The sequence below is a fragment of the Trachemys scripta genome, chromosome 11 (assembly GCF_013100865.1).
Source record: "Trachemys scripta elegans isolate TJP31775 chromosome 11, CAS_Tse_1.0, whole genome shotgun sequence".
Lineage (NCBI taxonomy): Eukaryota > Metazoa > Chordata > Testudines > Emydidae > Trachemys > Trachemys scripta.
In genome coordinates this window covers 7645400-7668694 of record NC_048308.1, presented here as the reverse complement: position 1 = coordinate 7668694, position 23295 = coordinate 7645400, and the positions used below count along the sequence as shown (strand labels likewise).

Genomic DNA, 23295 nt, shown 5'->3' with positions numbered 1-23295 from the left:
CTGGTGTGCTGTGACTGCTGCTTATCACACTGCCCACATGTGTCTCTGTTACCTGGCACACTCCATCAATTTGTTGTATCCGTCTGTAGTCTCTTAGCCTGTACTTGGATTGTAAGCTCCTCAAGTTAGGAACCATCTTTTTGGTATCTTTGTACAACACCTAGCACAAGCAGGCCCAGAACCTGCATGGGCCTCTGAGTACTACCACAATACAGTAACCATGAAACAAAATAAGTTATGAAAAAAAATTACTTTTTAATGTACAAAAGGCTTATATACAGGTTCAGCACGTTACCTCCATTTTTATGATGTAGAAAACAGCTAAAAATGTCCATAAGATATAAATTTGACAGAACAATTCACCTACAGTGCTTTTAGTAATGATGTCTTCTATACATACTATATACAGCGCTGGAATGGTTATAACAATACTATTTTAGTAAATGAAGGAAGACCACCTCTGAAAAACGATAGGAATCTTTACAACTTGGAGATATGGTTTTGCTTTGGGGTTTGATCTTTTCTTGTTACGTGCGTTGCCTGAAGTGCGGCTCACTAACATGCATTGTCATATGCATCTACTGAATAACTCAGCTCAACTGCCAATGGAGATGCAAGGGCTGATCAGTTGCAGCACTTGGGAAGCCCAAAGTGTAACTCCATGTGTCCAGTATGGCTCAGAGTCCTAAACTGGGCCCTGCCCTCTTTCCTCAAATGCAAGGGTGAGGTAACTGCAGGTGAGTCTGTACCAGGAACTCAAAAAATCCCAATCATTTTAAATTCATCTTTCTAGGTTAGGCACAAGTGCAAACAGCTGCCCTGCCGGATCTTGCTTTCCTAGCACAGCCAGGAGTCCCAGTGACGTCAGGCGGGTTTTAGGATATGTGAGGAAGGCAGGATCAAGCCCATCATGCTTTGTTTACCCAAGCTTTTTATTTAAGAATTAGGGTGGGCCAGCTTCTGCTATGTTTACGCACCCCTTACTCTAGGGTGACCAGATGTCCCGATTTTATAGGGACAGTCCCAATTTTGGGGTCTTTTTCTTATATAGGCTCCTATTACCCCCCACCCATTGTCCCGATTTTTCACACTTGCTGTCTGGTCACCCTACCTTACTCTCCACGCAGTCCCACTGGAGTTAAAAGGACGATATGTGGAGTAGGGTGCTGCCCAACACAAGGAAGGCTTTTGCACTCTATGGTAAATATATATTCGATTTATCTGTGACCTTCTGGGGTATTTGGCGTCACAAATGTTTGGGCAGGAATAATGACTGGCATTCGTGCAACAGCCACAAGTCATGCTAGTATTAGTGCAGTTTGTGCAGCACTGGTGAGTGCAAAAGGAGAGCAATGATTGTAGAAAGCCAACGTTAGCCCCTTTAAAAAGCACCCAATGGGAGCTGCAGTTTGCAGGTGGAACTGAGCCATATTCAGTAAAACGCTGGACATCAATTGAGCGGGAAAGGACGGAGCCCTGCTGATGAGACATCATGCACATCTGGTTTAGTTTTTTAAAGTTCAGCACACAGAATGTTTGGAATCAGGAGGGAATTTCACGTGTGTACCCTTCCTCTTGATATACTTAACACTATAATACTAGGAAGAAAAGAATGGTCTTTTTGAGATGTGGTAAATTTCATTGAGGTCTGTTTTCCCCGTGTTTACCCTTTTGTCTACCAACAGTAATAAATAATGCATTGAGGAGTCTTTCCACTGACTTCAGGATCAGGCCCTAAAATTGCAAAAACTGTTAGCCAGCTTATATTTTGTGGAGGATTTGCTTGTGGTTAGATTCCTCCTATGGGTAATTTTCAGAGAGGCTTTCACCCACAGCTCTGATACCCCACTACGAATCCCAGACATTGGACTAAGGGCTCGTCTACATGAACATTTAGTTTGTGGCAGGTTGGGGTATGAATCAACCCTGCACTAGCTTGTGAGGTACGCCCTGCTGATATGCATTAACCGTTCATCGGGGCACTTGGATCTAGTCCTGTTTCAAACAGCACCAGACCAAAGTGCACTAAGAACAGTTAATGTGCATAAGCAAGATCCACGTGGATAGTTAGTCCGAGGCAGGCTAGTGCGGGGTAGAGTCACACCTCACCTTGTCGTGACCTAATTGTTTGTGCAAACAAGTCCAAAGCTAGCTAAGTAATTATATGTCCCCCCTCTGCCCATCACCCTGGTGAGGACAAATTAGAGCTGAGCTGTTGTGAAGCCCCATTAGCAATTTTCATAGATTCACAGAGTTTAAGACTACAAGGGACCACTGTGATCATCTAGTCCAACTTCCTGAACAACACAGACCATAGGCTTCCCTGAATTAATTCCCGTATAACCCCCTGATTTACACAAGTTGTTTAAGGCCCCAGACGAAAGTCACTATTCTACTGAAGTCACTACTGACAGGGCATAAAGTTAAGCAAATGCATAAACCTTTGCAGGATCGAGGCTTTCCTGCCATTAGAGATACTTTCAGATGAATGGTATTTTCAGGCCTCTGCTACATTCTACCCACGATATAAACCGTATTGTAAACATGTCTGACAAAAGGGGGCATTAATCTTTCATGTGTCCCATCAATGTATCTTGCTGATGTTTTTCCGAAACACTGCTATGCTTTATAAATGTACGTTTCTTTTGATTTTATATACACTATATTTGCTTTTAATGGAAGTGACGCCTTGACTAAACACTAAAGCATAGTAAGGCACTTTTCTGAGAAGCTGTTTGGAACTGATGCTTTTCTACAAAGTCCCAGGGTACAAAGAACAGTTTATAATGATATTGCTGGAAGTGGACTTTTGGGGAGATGTAACTAAATGCTTATCTCACTGGAGCAGAATATGCAGTATGGCTTTTATTCAGATCAAAAAGACCCCCCTCCATTTGTTTCTGACATGCGTTGAGAAATGGTCTTTTTGCAGACATAACTAAAAGAAAACAAAGGGAGGTGGCAAACATGGAGGAAAAGATTTCATTTTTAACCATTCTTATGCAATATTCTCATTTGGTGGTGGCGTTGCTCAGACCCCTGAAAAACCAAGCAAAAAAATAATACTAGAGGTTGCACTCTTGGTGCTAAACTGCTTTTAGATCGTTTACATAAGTCTGTACAGAGACATTTTTTACTTTGAATCCCTTTAATGTATTTAATACTTGTCAAAAACGCTACTCTATAGAAACTGATTATTTTTAAAAAGCACATTCATAAAACTGCTTTGTGTAAAGTCCCTGGGATAAACCGTGGGGCTTTATCATTAGGACATCATGTTAAGAAATTTACTCTCTTCTGCCAGGGTGGTTAGCATGGAGCTCATGTCGCCTATCGCCATGTTGCTTATTCCAGCTGGTATGGACGGCAGTGTCAGAGAGTTCCGTGGAGTTGTAAGGCGAGAGGAATTCTGGGAGAGATTCTGCAGAATGCTAGGGCTGAGGGTTCCTGACATCAGGCTTGAATGGTCTCCATCATCCATGATGGCATCAAAATCTATCTGCGCAGGCTCCAGACCCTGTGAGTCCACTGTGCTTGACACCTGGTTAGCTCCGGGAGACGGCATGGCAGCTGGCTTGATATTCAAGGCACACTGCTGCTGTCCCACTCTACAGTCCACATGGTTATCAAAGTTTCCATTTTGTTCATACATGTGGATTTGACCATAATAGCACATCAAATTGTTTTCCCTCGTGCTGTTTGCACATTGCTGAGCCTGCATTGACACCATATTGTTGGTTCTTTTCGGAGTGGCCTTTGCTGTTTCCTGGCCAGGGCTCATGGCGTTAGTAGGGTGGGGAGTTCTCATGTAACCGAGTTGCTGCATGTTGCGTATCCCTCTATGCCTGTTTACTGGACTAGGGTCAGGTGGAGGATGAGGCTGTACCATTCCAGGAGGGTAGGTCTGGCTAGCTGAACCCATTATGCTCTGTTGGGGCTCAAAGTTTGACTGATTTGAGGTCATTAAAGAAGGGGGCTGATAAAACACCTCCTGAGTCATGGAGAAATTCATGGGATTTGTCTGAGATGAATAGTTCTGCTGACTTTGTTCATGCATGACCTGAGTCAGTCTATGACTGTTGACCATTAAAGAGGGATCTGTTGCAACGTCCATTTGCTGAGGATGAACGTGGGATCCAGACTTCACTACCATGTTGCTACAAGAAGGGGAAAGCTGGTTTGGATCTCCACTGATTGCATTTGGGCTCAGCATTTGATGAGCCTGGTTATACCCTTGGTGCAGGCTCAAATCGGAGTTCATATTAGGGCCTGGATTTATCTGCTGCTGCCTCAGCTGCATACAATTTAGCCTTTGTCCATCCATGCTCACATTTCTTTGCATAAAATTCTGCTGTGTTACATTCATGCCGCTTTGACTCATCTGCATTTGCTGCTGGTTAAAGTTCTGATACTGACCAAAGTTCTGCTTCTGCTGGACAACAGCTAAGTTTCCTTGAGAAAACTGTTGCTTCGATTGGTTAGACATAACATCAACGGTACCTGAGCTAACCTCATTCCACTGGACGGGCATGTTGTTTTTGCTCATGTTCGAGGGAGCACCAAAGCTCATGTGGCACTCTGTCACCCCTGGACCCAAATGGTTCACGCTTGCATCAGTTGCAGCCATCCTGTGCTGGCTAGACAAGTTCTGATGTTGCAGTTTCCCATTGCCTTGGAAGTTTAGCATTTCATTACTGTACCCCATGGAAGTGTTTTCTACAGCTGTCCCATTGTTCTGAGATTTGATATATTGCACTACATCATCTGGCAGCATAATGTCATCTTCTCCAATGGGGCCCTCTGTCTCACCTGACATTGCTTCCATGGTAATATTTTCACTAATGCTCAGAGGTCGAGGTGAATAGACGTGCCTGGGAAGGCTCCCATCAGAGCGTGTGTAATTTGGAAGGCTGCAGTTCCTTCTGTCCGCAGGATGTGGTGGGTGGAGGGGATTCATGCTGTTGGTGCTATGGAAGCGATGGACTCTAGGGAGGGACAGTGGATCTGCGGCGGGTCTCCTCACAGGATCACTCGCGCGTCTTGTGTTGTTACCTGCCACGTCATGGGGAAAAGCCGGGGCTGCTGCGTACCCGTAAGTGCTGCCATCGCTACAGCGTCTTGGCCCAGGAGGGAGGCGAAATGAAGGCAAAGCAGGATCTGGCCCATCGAGAAGAGAGATCTTGTTCTTCAGACTCATTCTTTCCAAGTTAGGTAGAGGTGTGGGAGGAGGGCCCCCCGTGGCAGCAGCATACTTGGCTTTCAGCCTGTAGTGCTGAGCTGGCGTGAGGTTGAGAAGGCCTGGTATGCCGCTACACTGGCTGGCTTCGCTCGATCTGCGTGACGCGTCCGTAGAAATGGGGTCGTAGGAGTCGGCAGAGCTCGTGTTGTTGGGACGATTCCCAAACTGCGAAGCTTCGCTGGAACGGCGACTAGAGAAGTAAGGGGAAATCCCCGATGATCTGCGACTCACAGTGTAGGCCGAGCTGATGGTGCTTGTCGTACTGTCGCGGCGTTCATTGAGTTGGTTCAGCATCGTAATCTCATTTACAGACAGCTCCGTTATTCTAGGATTAGGCAGTGTAGCAGAGGAACCACCAATATTTTCTAGGATAGAGCCTGGAAGAGGGTTTGGGGGGGAAGAAAAAAGGTTTTGTTAGCTGAGAGGGCTATTTTGGGGTAAATAGCTACATTACATTCACTCTTGTGCTTGGGGTCTAAATACAGATCTGTGTGTGTTACCCAACAACAAATGCCTGCTTAAGAAGAGTGATGTAAACGTGACTAACTGGTAATGGAGTCAGCACGTTGTCTGCAGCTCTGCTCCTATGAGACAAGGGACAGTCCAGGGCAGGGAAAGAGGACAGTGAGATATACTCAGGAAATTAATTGAGTCGCTGCTACAGAGTCTTTTCCAGTGTTTGCTTCATTGCCACTGCAACCGATGAGGAGAGCATTCCTACGAGCTTCTTTTTATAAGGCAGAACGAAAGACACTACAGGCATAACGTGTGGTTTCCAAGCCTGGTCATATGATCAGTCACTCAAACTGGTTTCAAAAATTCAGAGGCAGAGGTCTCATTGCTCAGTACTAGAAATTCATGCACCCTTCTGAGATTTCTCCCAGAGCAATTCAAGAAGCTCCTATACAGTAAACTCTAAGGACAGATCATCTGCCCAGGGACTTTTCCTTTGATCAGCTGGAGAGGCACAAAATGATCATAAATTTGTCCTAGTCAGGAATCTCCAGCTGGCATAGAAGTTATAACTAGCATAGGTGGCTCTATGCCACCACCACTGAGCTCCCCACCTGATATAGGGGCAGGACAAAGTCATGGCCAGGGATGGGGCATGGCTAGATTGTTGTTCTGCTCTAGCAGTCCTCAGACGGCAAAACAGCCCACAGGGAATTGTTACTGATAGCACAGGGCTGCTGTAATTTCCACCACTGGGGTAAGGTGGGGGCAGGTGCAAACTAGCCTTGGGCAACCCTGGGAATCCTACCCAAAATTATACAGCTGAGTTAACACCTGAGTGGTCCTTTTATGAGATAGCTGATCTTTATTCTGTGAGGAGTGATGCTGAAAGGCGGGGAAATGATTCTGCTCTAGGGCAGACCCTTCACTGTGAGACACGGGACATGGCCTGAGGGAGTCTAACAGTGGGAAGAACACAGGACCATGGCTTACCATTTCCTGGTATGGGAGGCAGCTTGGTGTTTCTGACTTGTGGAGCTGGGCTCACCCATGAGCAGGAATCCTTAACCGTCTTGAGTTTCTCCTTCTTGAGCTGTTCAAGTCGCTGCATCGTTGTCATGTGTTTCCTTAGCTGAAGGCTGACTGTTGAATTGCCCGATGAGACTGTCGAGTCCACAACAGGAGCGTTGTCATCCAGTGCGGTCAGGTCTCCCAGGCTTCCCCCACTGTGCATGTTCATTTCTACTCCACTGTCATTGTTGTTGGTGCTACCAAGTGGTGATGGTTCACTGCTGCATGATGACTGGCCACCAGGACTGGACTGACACATCTTGGAAAGGAGAAATAATAGAAGGTCTGAGTTCTGCAGTTGAAAACACAGCTTTGGAACACACACACACGGACCCGGAGACTGAAGTCTCCTATTTATCAACACATTTGATACAGGGAACATGTGGTCACCTCCTTCCCCATACACACATGCTGCCCACTGCCACATCTCAGCTCTGTTCTGCAGCCACGGAGCACTTTCTAGGTGGGGGTGAATAGTTTAGTTTCCACATCCAGTCTTTGCTGCTGACAAGGCTAGTATGCTAATTAATGCCAACTGACATTATAGTTTCATGCTGTGGGCACTAGGTTTATTTAAAAACAGCAGTACTTTAACAAATTTGGATGGACTTTTTTTTTTAATTCACAAGCATTTGCATAAAACCCCTATGGGTTAAAAATCTTTGGTGTGTTTCATTTTGCCCATAGAGACAAACCAAACATTGCTGCTGCAGTAGCTAAAGGGTTGATGCTTCATTAAGATAAGCTAGTGCATTAGCAGATTGTGCAAAGTACAACTGCAATGAGCACCAGTTTATCTAACATAGGATCAAGTCCTAAGTGTTTCAGGCACAACATATTTCTGTCTTTTAAATACCTTAACATGTAATTAGTTTAGCTGACAATCTTTCTAGACGGAGAAAAACATGGTTTGCTGTTTGCAAGCTCCCACTTACAGATGGGGTAGATAAGTGCCATAAAGGCTTGTTTTACTTGCATTAGAAATGACATTTCACACTGAGCAACTTATTTGCAACAAATATTGAATGGTCTGAACTTGCTTGGTCACAGCACTCTTCATTGTTAGGGAAGATGCCAGGGTTCTCAATTCCTGGTCCTGAACTCTTGCTCCTGAGATTGTCACAACCTGGGAATGCTGCAGAGGCAACATATTTAGCCCCGGGACCAGGTGGGAGTGTCGGGAGAGGGAGTGCCTTATTTTGATCAAAACCAGCCCTAAATAGCCGGGCTGCCTGGCTTTAAAGGGTTCAGTTTCCTTTCATGGGAAGGACAGAGGTTACATTCCAGGAGTGCAATGCTGGGGTGTAATGCTGAGAGGAATTAACTAAGGGGAATTCTTGGGACACTGACAAAGAGTCCCAAGACTGGACCCTCCCCCAATGGCCCCTTACTGGCTGCCCACCTACACCTCCTCACTTCCTTTGCATTTACACACTAGCTCGGTTTGGTTAGCTGTAAATGCACAATACACAATATATCACATATTTGTACAACGATTTCAATACAAAGAATTTCTTTGCTCACCTTAGTACCGACTGTCCTTAGGAAGGTACAGTAAGGAAAGGTAAGTGGAAACAAAGAACAGGTAGTTAGAATAAAGAGAACATTAACGAAAGGGAGAAGATTAGTGAAAGAGCATAGAGGGGAGTGCACAATTCAGGGTAAATTAGCAGCATTCTTTTTCCCGACACCCACCCCACCCCAATTCAGAAGTCAGGACATTTAATTGAACACCTCTTAATGTACCTGGATCCAAATCCCAGTGAATTTTCACAGACCTTGGTAGATTTTAGATTAGATCGAATTTTGGGTCAGAAAGAGGGACCCCCAGACGCCATTACAAGTGATTTCAATCCACCAGTCACTAGCGCCATCCCAGGGCTTCGGAGATTTGAATTGAAACAAGTAGTAAATACAGATAGATACATATGTTGTCGATAGGCACAGTGAGCCCTCGTTACACCATGCAGCCGAAGTGAAGTCAAAGGGGTTCCGTGAGTGTAACAGAAAGGAAGGGTTGCCCACTGTGCCTAACACAAATGGAGTTGCACAGGGTGTAACTATGGAAAGACCTTGACCTACAATCTGTTAGAAAAATCACCGTTAGGGAAAACAGGGGAGAAATATTTTCCTAGAAAAAAACACTGTGTGTGTGTGTGTGTGTGTGTGTGTGTGTGTGTGTGACTTATTCTTATGCTGAGTTTTTCAATGAACACAGGAGCATGTGAAGGTGAAATTGTCCATTTAGCCAATAAAAGCCATTCTGGCTGTGAAAATAGTCAATTCCTTCCTGGACTAAACTCATATATCATCACAGTATCAGCCAAGAGCATGGCATCTGGCCCTTTTATTGTGCAAAGCCATGTTGACTGGTAGAAATGGAAACATTTGAGCCTGGCTTAAAATCAAGAAACTGTATACTTTGAGTCTCAAAGGCTTGTGAAGTTCTCTCAACTCCAGTGAGAAACCCGGGGACTGAATGAACTCTAGCAGGTGAAAGTGACTTTAGTTCAGCCATTTATTGCCTTTTGTTTTACAAAAAAATTGTCTTTTTGGCTGCTAAGAGAAGGAGAAATGTTGAAATGTGAAAGAGTTATGGTGCAGCAAGACTCTTGACTTCCTCTAACTACTGTGTAATACACAGAAACACACATGACTTGCGGCTGACTTGGAAAGGAAATAAGACTACTGCCTGATTTAAAGTGTCTTGGGGGACAAAAGATATTGTATTATGATGACATGTTATTGTCACATTTTCACCTTCGTGGCATGGCATTAAGGCCGCATGGGCTGACGCATTCATTCATCATCCTATCATGACGTATCAGCAATGTTACAAATATCACACCTTGGGCTCTGTGTTGCTGTGTAACAAGACACAAAATACACAGGGGACTCTTAACTGTCCTGCAATCTTAAATTTAGGGTTGGGGACCTTGAAAACTGGAATCGTCCTGCAAATTTCGGAGTGCATGGCAAATGCATGAGGAGGAAAAAGGCTGAAACTTTACATTTTTCTCCTGTGTCTCCGAGAAATTACAAACCATACTCTTATCTTTTAAACAACAGCTTCTCTTACCACAGAATTCTCGGTCTTTATTGTTTTGACTTGTAAGCAGTCCTCCATGCCTCTGGTGGTGCTGTTAGCCTCGGTGCTGTCTTCTGACACCTTGCTACTCTGCTTGGCACTTGCTTCGTTGTCGCCATTTTCCTTGAGGGGAGGTGGCCGTGGGTGAACGTCGTTGCGCTGTTTCTTTGTGACATGGGCATCGGGCCCATGCACAGTCTTGACGTGTTTCCTGAGGGAACTGGGGTCCGTGTATCTCTTTGTGCAGCCCGGGATTTTACAGACATAGGGTTTCTGTCGATATGACAAATGTGAGGTTATTTTTAAAGCAGACTGAAATATTGTGGACATGCTTTGTGGACAAAGATAAGTCATGTCCTTACAGAACACAATGAACATGATGCTGCCAGCAAAAAAAAGTGAAGAATCTGCCTCTTAGGATCTTGCAAATCATCTGCGGCAGATTTCTAAACTGTGATCCATGTTCTGCTGGTGGTCATGGAAAACTTGGTGGTGAGCCACAGAGACCTGGCTAGTTGCATGGTACTGGCTTTACTTCTTGTTTTGGGCTGCTAAATTCAAAGACAGCTACAAATTCACAAAATACTTTCCTAATATTACTCTTCCATCTAACCATTTGTTGCCACAGGAATGTTTCATGATTGTGGATGGGACGGGAGGTGGTCTGAGTCATTGGAATTGCAGGGGATTGTCTACAAGACAATCTCTCCGTTAAGATGGTGTCTACTCTGGGAAAATGTTTGAGACCTCCTGATCTATGGAAATCCAGAGAAACTAAGCCAGACTGGATTCTGTCTATCTAGTCTTTCGTATATCTCCAGCACCCATCACTCTGAAATCTGTTATTGTGCAAAACAAACCACAGGCACGCAATACTTTTTAAGACAATGGCATTGTATTTCTAGAATCATGAATCATTGATCACTGCAGCAAAGCAAGTCTGAGGCCAGACTTTTGGAAATAGAAGTTAGCAAGTAGCTATCCTTTCTTTTTTTAAAAAAAACTTTAATTTATCCACTTTCCAATTCCAATGTGCATGAGCACCAAAGCTGTGAAAGCTAGTGCTGCTTTTGAAGGGTTGAATTGATCACAAGCACCACTTCAGCCTCACAATTGCTCTAAGTACTTTTCCACTGTGACATTGGAATGGATCCATCTGAAGGAACAATACATAAATGGTTTTCTAAGGTTAACCAAAAATGGCCATTTCTATTAGTTAGGTATCTATTTTCCAATTTGACCAAAGAGCACACGTAAAATTGCTGGGGGTAGAATTATTTAGTTAGTTAGTTAGTTTTGGGTAAAGTCAAACCAAACAAAACCAACCAACAAACAAAACTAAACCAGCACAATCACATGAACAGCACTAGAGATCTAGACTTCCTGGCTGATCCTGGGTAAGTCACTTTAACTCTCTGTGCTTCAGTTTCTCCATCTGTAAAATGGGGAGATAAGTATCTACCTCACAGGGTGCTGTGGTGATTTAATGAATTAATATTTGTAATGCTCACTTAGATTCTTGGATGGGGCAATATAGAAGTATTATTACTATTATTATAATCTGCATTAGGGAAAAGGGAATAGGAGACGATGACTTACAAAGGTCCTTTAGCCCTAATGTCGGGGAGTAGATAATAGCTCTGTTTGATATTGAATATTGAAATTTGGGATGTCTGGGGAGCCTACAAAATATCTTAAGCATTGTTCAAACAGAGGTATCTGGTGTTTGGAATGCTCTGCTGTTGCCGGTTCAAGCCCGGCAAACAGTTCCAATATCTCCTTCCAAATCCTTCTCAAATACTTGAAAAGTTACATCTCTTCAGCTGGTGGAATCATCACAAGCCTTCTCAGGGGCACTGGATTTCTAGAAAAAAGAACGGGAGTACTTGTGGCACCTTAGAGACTAACAAATTTATTAGAGCATAAGCTTTCGTGGACTACAGCCCACTTCTTCGGATGCATATAGAATGGAACATATATTGAGGACATATGTATGTGTGTATATATATCTCCTCAATATATGTTCCATTCTATATGCATCCGAAGAAGTGGGCTGTAGTCCACGAAAGCTTATGCTCTAATAAATTTGTTAGTCTCTAAGGTGCCACAAGTACTCCTGTTCTTCTTTTTGCGGATACAGACTAACACGGCTGCTACTCTGAAACCTGGATTTCTAGAGTTCAACTGCTTTTCAGCTCGAGTTGGGGAAAAATGTCTCTTTGAGTATGTCTACACTGCAATAGGGAGATATGATTGGAGCATGTGTAGACACGCCTGAGAAAGTTTTGATCTAGCTAGGTAGCAGCTGCTCGAGTGTCTACACAGGGTCCTGGGCAGGTGGGGTTAGCCTGTGTAAGCTGCCTGTGTTGCTGCAGCTTCACTGCTATTTTTAGCATGTTAGCTCGATCAGAGCTAGTGCGTGTACGTCTACCTGAGCTGGGAATCACACCTCCCAGCTAGGGTGACCAGATGTCCCGATTTTATAGGGACAGTCCCGATTTTTGGGTCTTTTTCTCACAAAGGCACCTATTACCCCCCACTTCCTGTCCCGATTCTTGACACTTCCTATCTGGTCAGCCTACTCCCAGCTGTACTGTAGATGTAGCCTAATAGCTGCGGACTTGCGTCACCTTGAACTTTTCAGTGAGCCAGCAGGTTTGCACCACGGTGGGGTGATGGAGTTAAAGAACAATTTTCTGGAACAACACTAGACATCTCTTCCCTGGAAAATCCACAGCTGCGATATCCTAATGGGTTCATTGATAACACACGGGCACATTTCCTCATTTCAAATGAATAGCGGCCAACGTAGTGATATACCGGCAGCCTGGAAACCTGATGCCATGAAAGCAATAAGAGACTGAACCATATTCCTAAGTTTTGTTACAAACTGATGGGGACAAACCTGGGGAATCTGGGCCTAATTTCTTGTGAATATTGATGGATAATTCCACCTTTTCTGAATGTGAAATTGTGGTCTAGCCTGAGTACACAGGATGTGAAGCTAGATGGACCTTTGGTCTGACCCAGTATGGCCGTTCTTATGTTCTTAGGAGAGGGACAAGGTGGGTGAGGGACCAACTTCTGTTGGTGAGAGAGACAAGCTTTTGAGTCACACAGAGCTCTGGTAAGTTCGAAAGCTTGTCTCTATCACCAACAGAAGTTGGTCCAGTAGAAGATATTACCTCACCTACCTTGTGTCCTAATATCCTGGGACTGACACAGCTCCAAATACACTGCATACAAGTAGTGCGAGGGCTATCAGAGACCTATTGCAGCTCTGTGGATTGCTTGGTAACCTGGATCCATTCAAACAAAATGCAATTTCATGCAGTCAGATGCCAAGTTATACATCCAGGACCAAGGAATTCAGGCTATACATACAGAAATGGGGGACTGCATCCTGGAAACCCATGACTCTGAGAAAGTGCAATGCTGTGGCAAAAAGGGCTAATGCAATTCTTGGATGTATAAACAGGGGAGTAGTGAGTAGGAGTTGATTTCACTTCTGTCCCCGGCAGTGGGTAGACCAATGCTGGAATAATGTGTCCAGTTTTAGTGTCCATATTTCTAAAAGGATGTTGAAGAATTGGAGATGGGTGAAAAAGAACCAAAAAAATTATTCAGGGGCTGGAGAAAATGCCGTACAGTGAGAGACTTAAAAAGTTCAATCTGTTTAGTTTATCCAAAAGAAGAGTGAGAAGTGACTTGATTACAGCGCCTCCATACCTTCATGGGACGTAAATATCAGAAACTAATGGGCTCTTTAATGTAGGGGAGAAATGCATAACACGGACCAATGGCTGGAAGCTGAAGCCAGCCAAATTCAAATGGATCACAGATTTTTAACAGTGAGGGTGACTAACTATCGGAACAAACTACCAAGGGAACTGGGGATTCTCCATCTCTTGTTGTATTCAAATCAAAACTGGATGTCTTTCTGGAGGATATGCTTTAGCCTACCACAAGTTACTGGGCTCAATATAGGGGTAGTGGGTGCAACTGAATGGCCTGTGATACACAGGAGGGCAAACTAGATGATCTGGCCTTCGAGTCTATGAATTTATAAGTCTCGAGCTGCCCAGCCCTGGTACAAATCAGATTTGCAAGGGAGCAGCTCTAACTTACCCACCAGCTTATCACTGAGAGAGGTCAGCCTAGATATTTGGATTCAGATCTGAATACCTGGAAAGATGTTTGGATCTGGGTTGTTCATCTGGGTCCTTCTCTAGTTAAAATAGCTCAGAGAAGCATCCAAAACTTTGGAGTGCTTATTCCCATCTGAACCAAATCCATGAAACCTTTTGAAGTTTGCTTATCACTGGGTAATATAGTATTGCTTTAAAATTCTGTCATCCATTGAAATCACTTTATTCCATTCTCCAATGATTCATATTTAACTGTTACAAATTAGGCTACAGACTTGTTCCTTCATGGTTGCAAACATTACTAGAACTCTAGAACACTGTTTTTTCCCCCTTCCCGTCGTCTGCTAATTAGTAGTAATATAATTGTTAAACCTCAGCCTTAGCCGTTTGCAGCAGACCATCAAATTTATTACAATAAAGGCAATTTCCTGCATTCCCCAACTTCTAATAGTGGGTCTTAATTAGCCAGGGTTAACAAAGCATTGCATCACACTTTATCACTGTACATCAAAAGATGCAGGTGCGACTATTTCCAAAGCGTCAGGACCCAGGGTAGAAATCACACCACTATGAGTCTATGCTGCCATCATGTTAAAAAGCAAGGTACAAAAATGTAGGACCCTGTTTGGGCTATTAAAAATTATGAATTTGGAAAGCACCAGCTTTAATTTCAAAAGCCAATCAGAAAATTTGCATACTTCAGCATCTATGTATAGTTTCTAACATGGCTTTCATAAATATAAAGCTAATGCGGTCTGGCTCTGCAGCAAAATAAATCCAAGTAAAAAAATAAAAGTATTTCATTTTGGTAAATTCCTTTTTACACACGTCCAGCATATAAAGTGTATATTGTCAGCAAAAATTTTGTTAAAAATCCACAGCACTTGTGGTGAGGATGGGTTTACCTCATTGGAATGCGTCCTGTTCTGGTGCTTTGCTCTGTCCGAAGCGTTGGAAAAGGCTTTATTGCAGCCCTCATGTTCACAGACGTACGGCTTTTCTCCAGTGTGAGATCTCAGGTGTGTCTTTAAGTTCTCCAGTCGAGAATAGGCTTTGGCGCAACCCTCAAACTAAAATAAAAACACAATGGGAGCGATTCATCAACCACAGTGGTGGTTTTTGCCTCCTCATCTGCTTTCCATTTCCTTTCCCTTTTAAGGAGCCTGTGTTTTGCAAACTAACATCCACTTTGTTGAGAGAGCTTTTCCTTCCTGGGCAGAGCAAAATTGTCAAAAGAGGCTTGTGATTTAGGGCTCCTCAAATTTTGGGTGCCCAACTTGTGATAGATACCTGACAAGAATCTGATTTTCAGGGAGGGCTGAGCACCTGTTCTCTGAATATTAGGCTCCCCTTTAAGATGTTTCAGGTCATGCATCCAAAAATGGAGGCCCCCCCAAATCACTAGCTGCTTTTGAAAATCCTGACCAAGGTGTCTCCATTTCACTAGCTCCAAAGCTTGTGAGACAAGCCAGTTTTCTGAAGGAAAAGAGTTAAAATAGCAAGTTTCGAAGTTACAGTTTGGTTCCACCAATTCCCTAATTACAGTTTGGTTCCACTTTCCTGAGGGCTCTGAGGTCAGCCTGCCTGACATTACCATCTTAAAAACCAAGATCCTCAATCTTAATGGATTCTTGGATGGCACCACAGGCCAGGGGCCTGGAAAGAAAGCAACTTCCCACACAAAGAGAAAGAGCCACTCCAGAGACATCACCAGATTTTCAATGATGTAAGTCCCACCACCATCCAGTGCTGGCTGACTCTCCTTGTTTGTACTATGGAAGGATCTGAATTTCAAAAATGTCCACAGCTCCCATTTCAATCTCTGGGGCCCATAGGGGGCTCATTTTAATCAGTTTGCCTAACTCTGGAATTAGGAGGTTCATGTCAGGCTGCCATTTATGAAAGTCTTGGCAATCAAAAGAGGCCCTTGTTCTGGAAAACCAAAAGTTAATTCATTGAATAATTCCGTACCGTTCAGGAGAAACAGGAACTTTTGTTGGAACCTTTTTGCCTCTCTCGCCAGTCTAGAACACTGATCAAAATGAGCATGAAGAGCCATGAATCTTGGTGTGAATCTCTTATAGAAAAGAACTACAGTAATGGCTCCAGACACTGTTGTCCACCACAGTGCTTGCAACCATTCCTACACTACAGGAATGCTATAGTCCAATTTAATGATGGATGTGATTGTCAAGGTTAAGATGTATAACTGTTTAGATAAAACGAAGGACCACATTTGCACAGGTAATTCTGTTCTAATTAGGGTCTCACATTGTGCCCATTACCATAGTCTCTGAGTGCCTACCCTTCCTCTAGTACATTTCATAGATTCTAGGACTGGAAGGGACATCGAGAGGTCATCGAGTCCAGGCCCCTGCCCGCATGGCAGGACGAAATACTGTCTAGACCATCCCTGATAGACATTTATCTAACCTACTCTTAAATATCTCCAGAGATGGAGATTCCACAACCTCCCTAGGCAATTTATTCCAGTGTTTAACCACCCTGACAGTTAGGAACTTTTTCCTAATGTCCAACCTAGACCTCCCTTGCTGCAGTTTAAACCCATTGCTTCTTGTTCTATCCTTAGAGGCTAAGGTGAACAAGTTTTCTCCCTCCTCATGACACCCTGAAAACTGCTATCATGTCCCCTCTCAGTCTTCTCTTTTCTAAACTAAACAAACCCAATTCTTTCAGCCTTCCTTCATAGGTCATGTTCTCAAGACCTTTAATCATTCTTGTTGCTCTTCTCTGGACCCTCTCCAGTTTCTCCACATCTTTCTTGAAATGCGGTGCCCAGAACTGGACACAATACTCCAGTTGAGGCCTAACCAGAGCAAAGTAGAGCGGAAGAATGACTTCTCGTGTCTTGCTCACAACACACCTGTTAATACATCCCAGAATCATGTTTGCTTTTTTTGCAACAGCATCACACTGTTGACTCATATTTAGCTTGTGGTCCACTATAACCCCTAGATCCCTTTCTGAGTGGTAAGCTTCCTCTAATACATTTGTTTCATTCAGCACGTCATAACCATGAGTTAACAGAATATAATTACTTTTGTTCTCTCACCCTATGCATGTGACATCATATGTCATTTACAGGTGTTGAAAAATATCACTCAACTTACTGGAAATCACTGGTAAGCGAGTATCACTGAGGTGTTCTAGCAATACTGGCTACTGTCACAGTAATGCAGCTAATTAAGAGTGTTCCCACTGTGGTCCAATTTTCAAATAATGACATCTGAACAGCCAGGACAGCCAAATCCTTGGGTGCTCAAACCAGATGTTCCCACAGCTAAGTGCTGATCTGTGAATGTGGATATCTTATACAGAAATTGGCTTCAAGGGAGCTACGCCGATTCACTCCACCAAGGAACTGGCCCAGTCTAGTCTTAATTTATGGGTGTAAATCACCAGATTACTTAATCTTCAATGGGGGGGAAATAGATTCCTAGGTGGGAAGCTGAATATGCAATACCACACCCCGTGAGATTGGAAAGGATTATTCTTATTTAACAGATAGGGAACTGCGGCCCAGAGATGCTAAGGGCCACATTTTTAAAGGTATTTAAGTACCTAACTCCCACCGATTTCAAAGGGAGCTAGGTGCCTAAATACATTTAAAAATCTGTCCCTAAGTGATTTGCCCAAGGTCATACAGGAAGTCTGTAGCAGAACAGGGAGTTGAATTCTGGTCTCCCCAAATTCTGGGCTAGCACCATAACCACTGGACCAACCTTCCTCTCCATTAACTTTAACGTCACAAGGGGACAGCCTGCAAGGACTTAAAGCCCATTCGTGCTGAAAAATTGGATCTGAACTTGCCCAGAATGGGGGGGGATGGTTCATTCATAGAGCTTTGGTGTGACTCTCTAGTCTGTGTCCAGATAGACATTCATGTGGACACGAGTCCCCCATACTGGCTCACCGTGCACTTGTGTGGCTTTTCTCCAGTGTGTCTTCGCATGTGCACCACCAACATGTACTGAGCCTTGAATGGCTTCTGCTCCCGAGTGCAGTCTTGCCAGCGGCAGACAAACTCCTTCTTCTCCCCGTGGATGTGATCGTTATTGATGTGCTAGCGTAAGAGAAAGAAAACCAGATCATGATTAGAACAGCTAAAGCCATCACTGCATGTGTCACTCTGGAGTGCACCAACAAAACAACAGTTCCTCTCAACAGCAGTTGTGGTCTGATGTTACCGTGACATAAATAATGCTATGGAGCCATATGGGGCTCTTGTGCTGTGTCTATATTGTGGGTTGGATGAGAGGGCACAGAATATGATCCATTAGACACAAGGGTAGGATGGTAATGCTGGTGTGTGATGGCTGCTGGCATGCAGAGACATACTGACCAATGTCTCACTGTTTCCTTGTACTCCTGTCTGAGTCCATCTGTTGTCTCTTGTCTTATACTTAGCTTGTAAACTCTTTGGGGACGGGGCCATCTTTTCGTTCAGTGTTTGTACAGCACCACAATAAAACAAATAAACAACAATACTACTACTTCCTCAAGCACATACCTAGCTTTTTACCCATTCAAAATGCTACTGCCGCAATGGACCAGGCCCTCAGCTTGTGTCAACTGGGGATATGACTTATGCTCTGCAAAAGCAATGTGTACCCCTATTCTGGCCAGCTGCAGAATGAACTGCACACTGAGGGTGGGGGAGGACTGGGAGTGTAAATGTACAACAACATGTGGACCACGCTCCATGATCCCTGAGCTCCCACCCAGAATGCTTCTCAGTGGGGGGCCCGAACGTGACCCATTGGCAGAGGAAGCAAAACATTCTTCTAAATTTCCATCCCACCATCAACCTCAGCCTGGACCAGTCCACACAAGAGATCCACTTCCTGGACACTACAGTGCTAATAAGCGATGGTCACATAAACACCACCCTATATTGGAAACCTACTGACCACTATACTTACCTACATGCCTCCAGCTTTCATCCAGACCACATCACACGATCCATTGTCTACAGCCAAACTCTAAGATACAATCGCATTTGCTCCAATCCCTCAGACAGAGACAAACACCTACTACAAGAACTCTATAAAGTGTTCTGAAAACTACAATACCCACCTGCTGAAGCGAAGAAACAGATTGACAGAGCCAAAAGAGTACCCAGAAGTCACCTACTACAGGACAGGTCCAACAAAGAAAGTAACAGAACGCCACTAGCCGTCACCTTCAGCTCCCAACTAAAACCTCTCCAGCGCAACATCAAGGATCTACAACCTATCCTAAAGGACGATCCCTCACTCTCACAGATCTTGGGAGACAGGCCAATCCTCACTTACAGACAGCCCCCCAGCCTGAAGCAAATACTCACCAGAAACCACACACCACACAACAAAAACACTAACCCAGGAACCTATCTTTGCAACAAAGCCCGTTGCCAACTCTGTCCACATATCTCTTCAAGGGACACCATCATAGGACCTAATCACATCAGCCATGCCATCAGGGGCTCGTTCACCTGCACATCTACCAATGTGATATATGCCATCATGTGCCAGCAATGCCCCTCTGCCATGTACATTGGCCAACCGGACAGTCTCTACGCAAAAGAATAAATGGACACAAATCAGACGTCAAGAATTATAACATTCAAAAACCAGTTGGAGAACACTTCAACCTCCCTGGACACTCAATTACAGACCTAAAAGTTGCAATTCTTCAACAAAAAAACTTCATAAACAGACGCCAACGAGAAACTGCAGAACTGGAATTAATTTGCAAACTGGACACCATTAAATTAGGCTTGAATAAAGACTGGGAGTGGCTGGGTCATTACACAAACTAAAAACTATTTCCCCATGCTAATTTTCCCCCTACTGTTACTCACACCTTCTTGTCAACTGTTTGAAATGGGCCATCCTGATTATCACCACAAAAGTTTTTTTTTCTCCTGCTGATAATAGCCCACCTTCATTGATTAATCTTGTTAGAGTTGGTATGGCAACCCCCATTTTTTCATGTTCTCTGTATATCTATCTATCTTCCTACTGTATTTTCCACTGCATGCATCTGATGAAGTGGGTTTTAACCCACGAAAGCTTATGCCCAAATACATTTGTTAGTCTCTAAGGTGCCACAAGTACTCCTCGTTCTTTTCTCTAATCAGATGTTACTCCAACAAAAGAGAAAGGATTCCTAAGCAATCCCCGTTGCATACATTCCTATTTCTACTCAAGTTAGATATGAAAAATGTCAGGGCAGTTGTGCAGTAGGGATGGGTAGCACCATTATATACTTAGTTTGTAATGCCTTGAGTGTGGGGCCTGGACTAGATGACCTATTGAGGTACCTTCGAGTCCTACATTTCTGTGTTTCTAATAACAGAATCACTGGCCAGCCCAGAGTAGGACAGTTCAGGACAGACTTGGAAGAAAGGGATATGAACTGCTAGGAACGCTTTACTCCTCCTTAGAAGATAACAAGCATGCAACTTATAGCAGATTTCAGCACGGGCGCCTATGGGCCTGGCCATGGCTCCCAGCCAACAAGCACCCCACTAGGCCTGTGATGAATCAGTTAGTGTGGAAGATAAGCCCTTATTATTATTATTTATGTTACTGTAATAAGCAAAGAACTCAACCAGGAGGCCTCACTGTGCTAGGTGCTGTACAAACATAGAGGCAGACACAGGAACTGTTTGCTGAGAGCTAGGTAATAATCCTGACATGCTGTTCATTGGGGATTTGATGGAGGAGGGAGAGCAATGGCGCCTTATGCCATTTTACCCTTGTGGCACAAGGCCGGAATAAGTTCTTGCACTTTGATTTACATTTGTTGCCAGCATAGGCCAGTCAGATGCCTCATAGCCGCAATGGAAACAGCAACTAGCACACCTGTGATTGCTGCTGGCTGGCTTGCCGTGTACCTGATCTTACACTAAGCTCACCTGCCTATAATTCAACTAAATTAGAACTGATGAGACATATCAGATGAAGGCACGTGAGCTGACACCACATGACCTATAGAGTCGAACACATGACAATTGCTAAAATGGAAAAAAAAAAACCCTCCATGTTGGCTTTGTTCCACTTCGCTGAATTGCGGGTAGTTTAGCAAATTCTATTCTTTAATATACATGCTGTGATATAGACAAAACCATGACATTATGTTACCCTTTAAGAAACGCTGCATGTGTACAGATTTGTCCATTTCCAGGCAATTGCTCCTTCCTCACCCTGTTCTCAACAGTAGGAATTTCATGCTCTTTTAAAAGGGATTTTACTACCATCAGGGCAAAGCCATACACAGAGACCATGGCTTCTTCAGTTGGTGTAGGCCAGGGTAGTGCCACTGTAATCAGCTGAGGATCTGACCCCCCCCCCCCCATATCCTGAATCTCAGACTAACAGTGAACAAGAGACATTTAAAAAGAAATCCCAAATCTAATTAAAGTGTATGAAAGAGCAAAACATAAAAGCACTGCTTAGTGTTGGACCCGAGCACCCTCTGGTTTTTGGAAGCAGTTGGTTCTTGTCTCTGGAATGGTCCAAACCAACATTCCAGCTCCAAATCCCTCTCCAAATTATGCAACTGTGACCCCTTTTTATAGTGCTGGTAAAGGGCAAAAAAAAATACAATTCAGTGCCAGAACGGATGCCGGCTCTAAAACATCCACCTGCTGTCAAAAGCTTAACTGCTGGCAGGATATGACAACATCTGTAAAATATGTGCTAAGGAGAACTCCATAGCCCCAATTACTGCGAATTACTCAGTTCCATCAAAGCCTTCACCCCTGTGCTGAAAACTCGGCAGCAAAGTGGAGCCTTGCTCTTACCTGGTGCAAGTCTAGATTCATATTTTACAGGGATAGGGAAGATCAATCTCTGAAGACAATAAAACAAATCAGAGAACAGTTCTGCAGCTGTATTGTTACATGTATAGACTAAGAGCCTTATTTCTCTCTGAACGGAATCTAGCTGCCAAAACCATGGCCCCTCCCCTCTCCCCCACTCCTATGACTTCAATAAAATACATCAACAGGAAGTCCTAAAATAAAACACTTGGGGTTTTGTTTTTTAGCTTCAGCGTTTTTTCAGCCATCCCCCATCCCTCCCAAGGTCAGGCATGCAGATCCTGCCTTCGCTTGCCACTGAGATCAGTGGATTTGATGGGCTGTGAGACGTAGCAGCATGGGGAAACAAATGCTCATTAAAACAGAGTAACTTGCCCGCTCAATCACAGCAAGGTATGGCTACCTGGGCAGAAAGAGAATTTAGCAACCTTGAGAATAAACTCAGGGTTTTGTTCATGCCAATCACAGAGCACGTTAAACTATGGACTAAAAGTGCAATAGGCTAAAACACTGCAGCTTGCTCACACTGAAAAACTAGCCTGCCGTACATGGTATAATACAGAATAGAGGGTGACTAGCCCTCTGAAGATGTGTAAGGGCCTTAACACCACCATTGTTCCAAAATCTCCGTCTTTGTGGCACTGACACACCCTGGAGATCGGCGTGGTAGAAATGGCAACGGACAGATCATGCTCAAGGGCATATTGTATAATGGGAGGAATGGGGTGACGATGAGCCAAACTCACAGGAGGTTGCAGCATTCAGAATTGGCTTAGGTTTCCTCTAGGGTTTGAAGCTGAATTTTAAGATTAATCAGGTCTAAGATTCTGATTTTGTGGCCCTAAACTCTTACAAATTGTTTTCTTAGAACTTCAGCCCAGGTGGCAGAAGTATGGTGAGATCAGTTCTTCTGGTGAGATCTCTGGAGGCACTGGGCCACCTGCAGACCAGACCTGAATGACAGGCCACTAGGCCCCTGTTGCTCTGAAAATCTGACCTGGAATTAAAACTATGGAGGGGCAGGATTAGGGGATTTTAGTCAGTTTGCCCTTCCCGCCCAATTTAGCTTTGAAGTGTTAGTTTTGGCTTCTCTCTGCTGGTGAGTGAAACATTCAAAGCAGGGAGCAATGGAGTTGCCGCAAAATTGTGTGTACTCTGGCGCCACCCCACACAGATGCTGCTCACACAAGCAGCACGTTGGCTCACTGTGTGCTAACTAGCCCTTACAGGCCCAGGTACTTCCATCTGTGCATGCAAACATGTATTTCCAGGCACAGTGGGAAGCCATCCTTTGGGAAGTTGGCTCAATACATCTACATGTGAATTTCATTTGTGTGTGTATTTTGGGCAACAAATCCACAGCTCCTTGAACTGTTGGCAATAATTACATCAAAGTAGTGTCAGTTTCTAAAACCTTCTAAAATGAGGAAATTATTGTATATTTTTTCCAATATTTTCTTTTTGGTTT

At 44.0% G+C, this 23295-nt stretch overlaps 1 protein-coding gene across 2 annotated transcripts in view; it reads right to left on the bottom strand.

Moving 5' to 3' along the window:
• Positions 1 to 263: 263 nt before the first annotated feature.
• GLI2 (GLI family zinc finger 2) overlaps positions 264 to 23295 on the bottom strand; it is a 249383-nt gene continuing 226351 nt past the window's right edge. For both annotated transcript variants that reach the window (XM_034786212.1, XM_034786213.1), the window contains 5 exons: positions 17934 to 18083; positions 14905 to 15069; positions 9843 to 10124; positions 6686 to 7022; positions 264 to 5616 (listed from right to left, as the gene is read on the bottom strand). In XM_034786212.1, the coding sequence (XP_034642103.1) occupies positions 3266 to 5616; positions 6686 to 7022; positions 9843 to 10124; positions 14905 to 15069; positions 17934 to 18083 (3285 nt within the window). In that variant the 3' untranslated portion in view covers positions 264 to 3265. The remainder of the gene's footprint in view (positions 5617 to 6685; positions 7023 to 9842; positions 10125 to 14904; positions 15070 to 17933; positions 18084 to 23295) is intronic.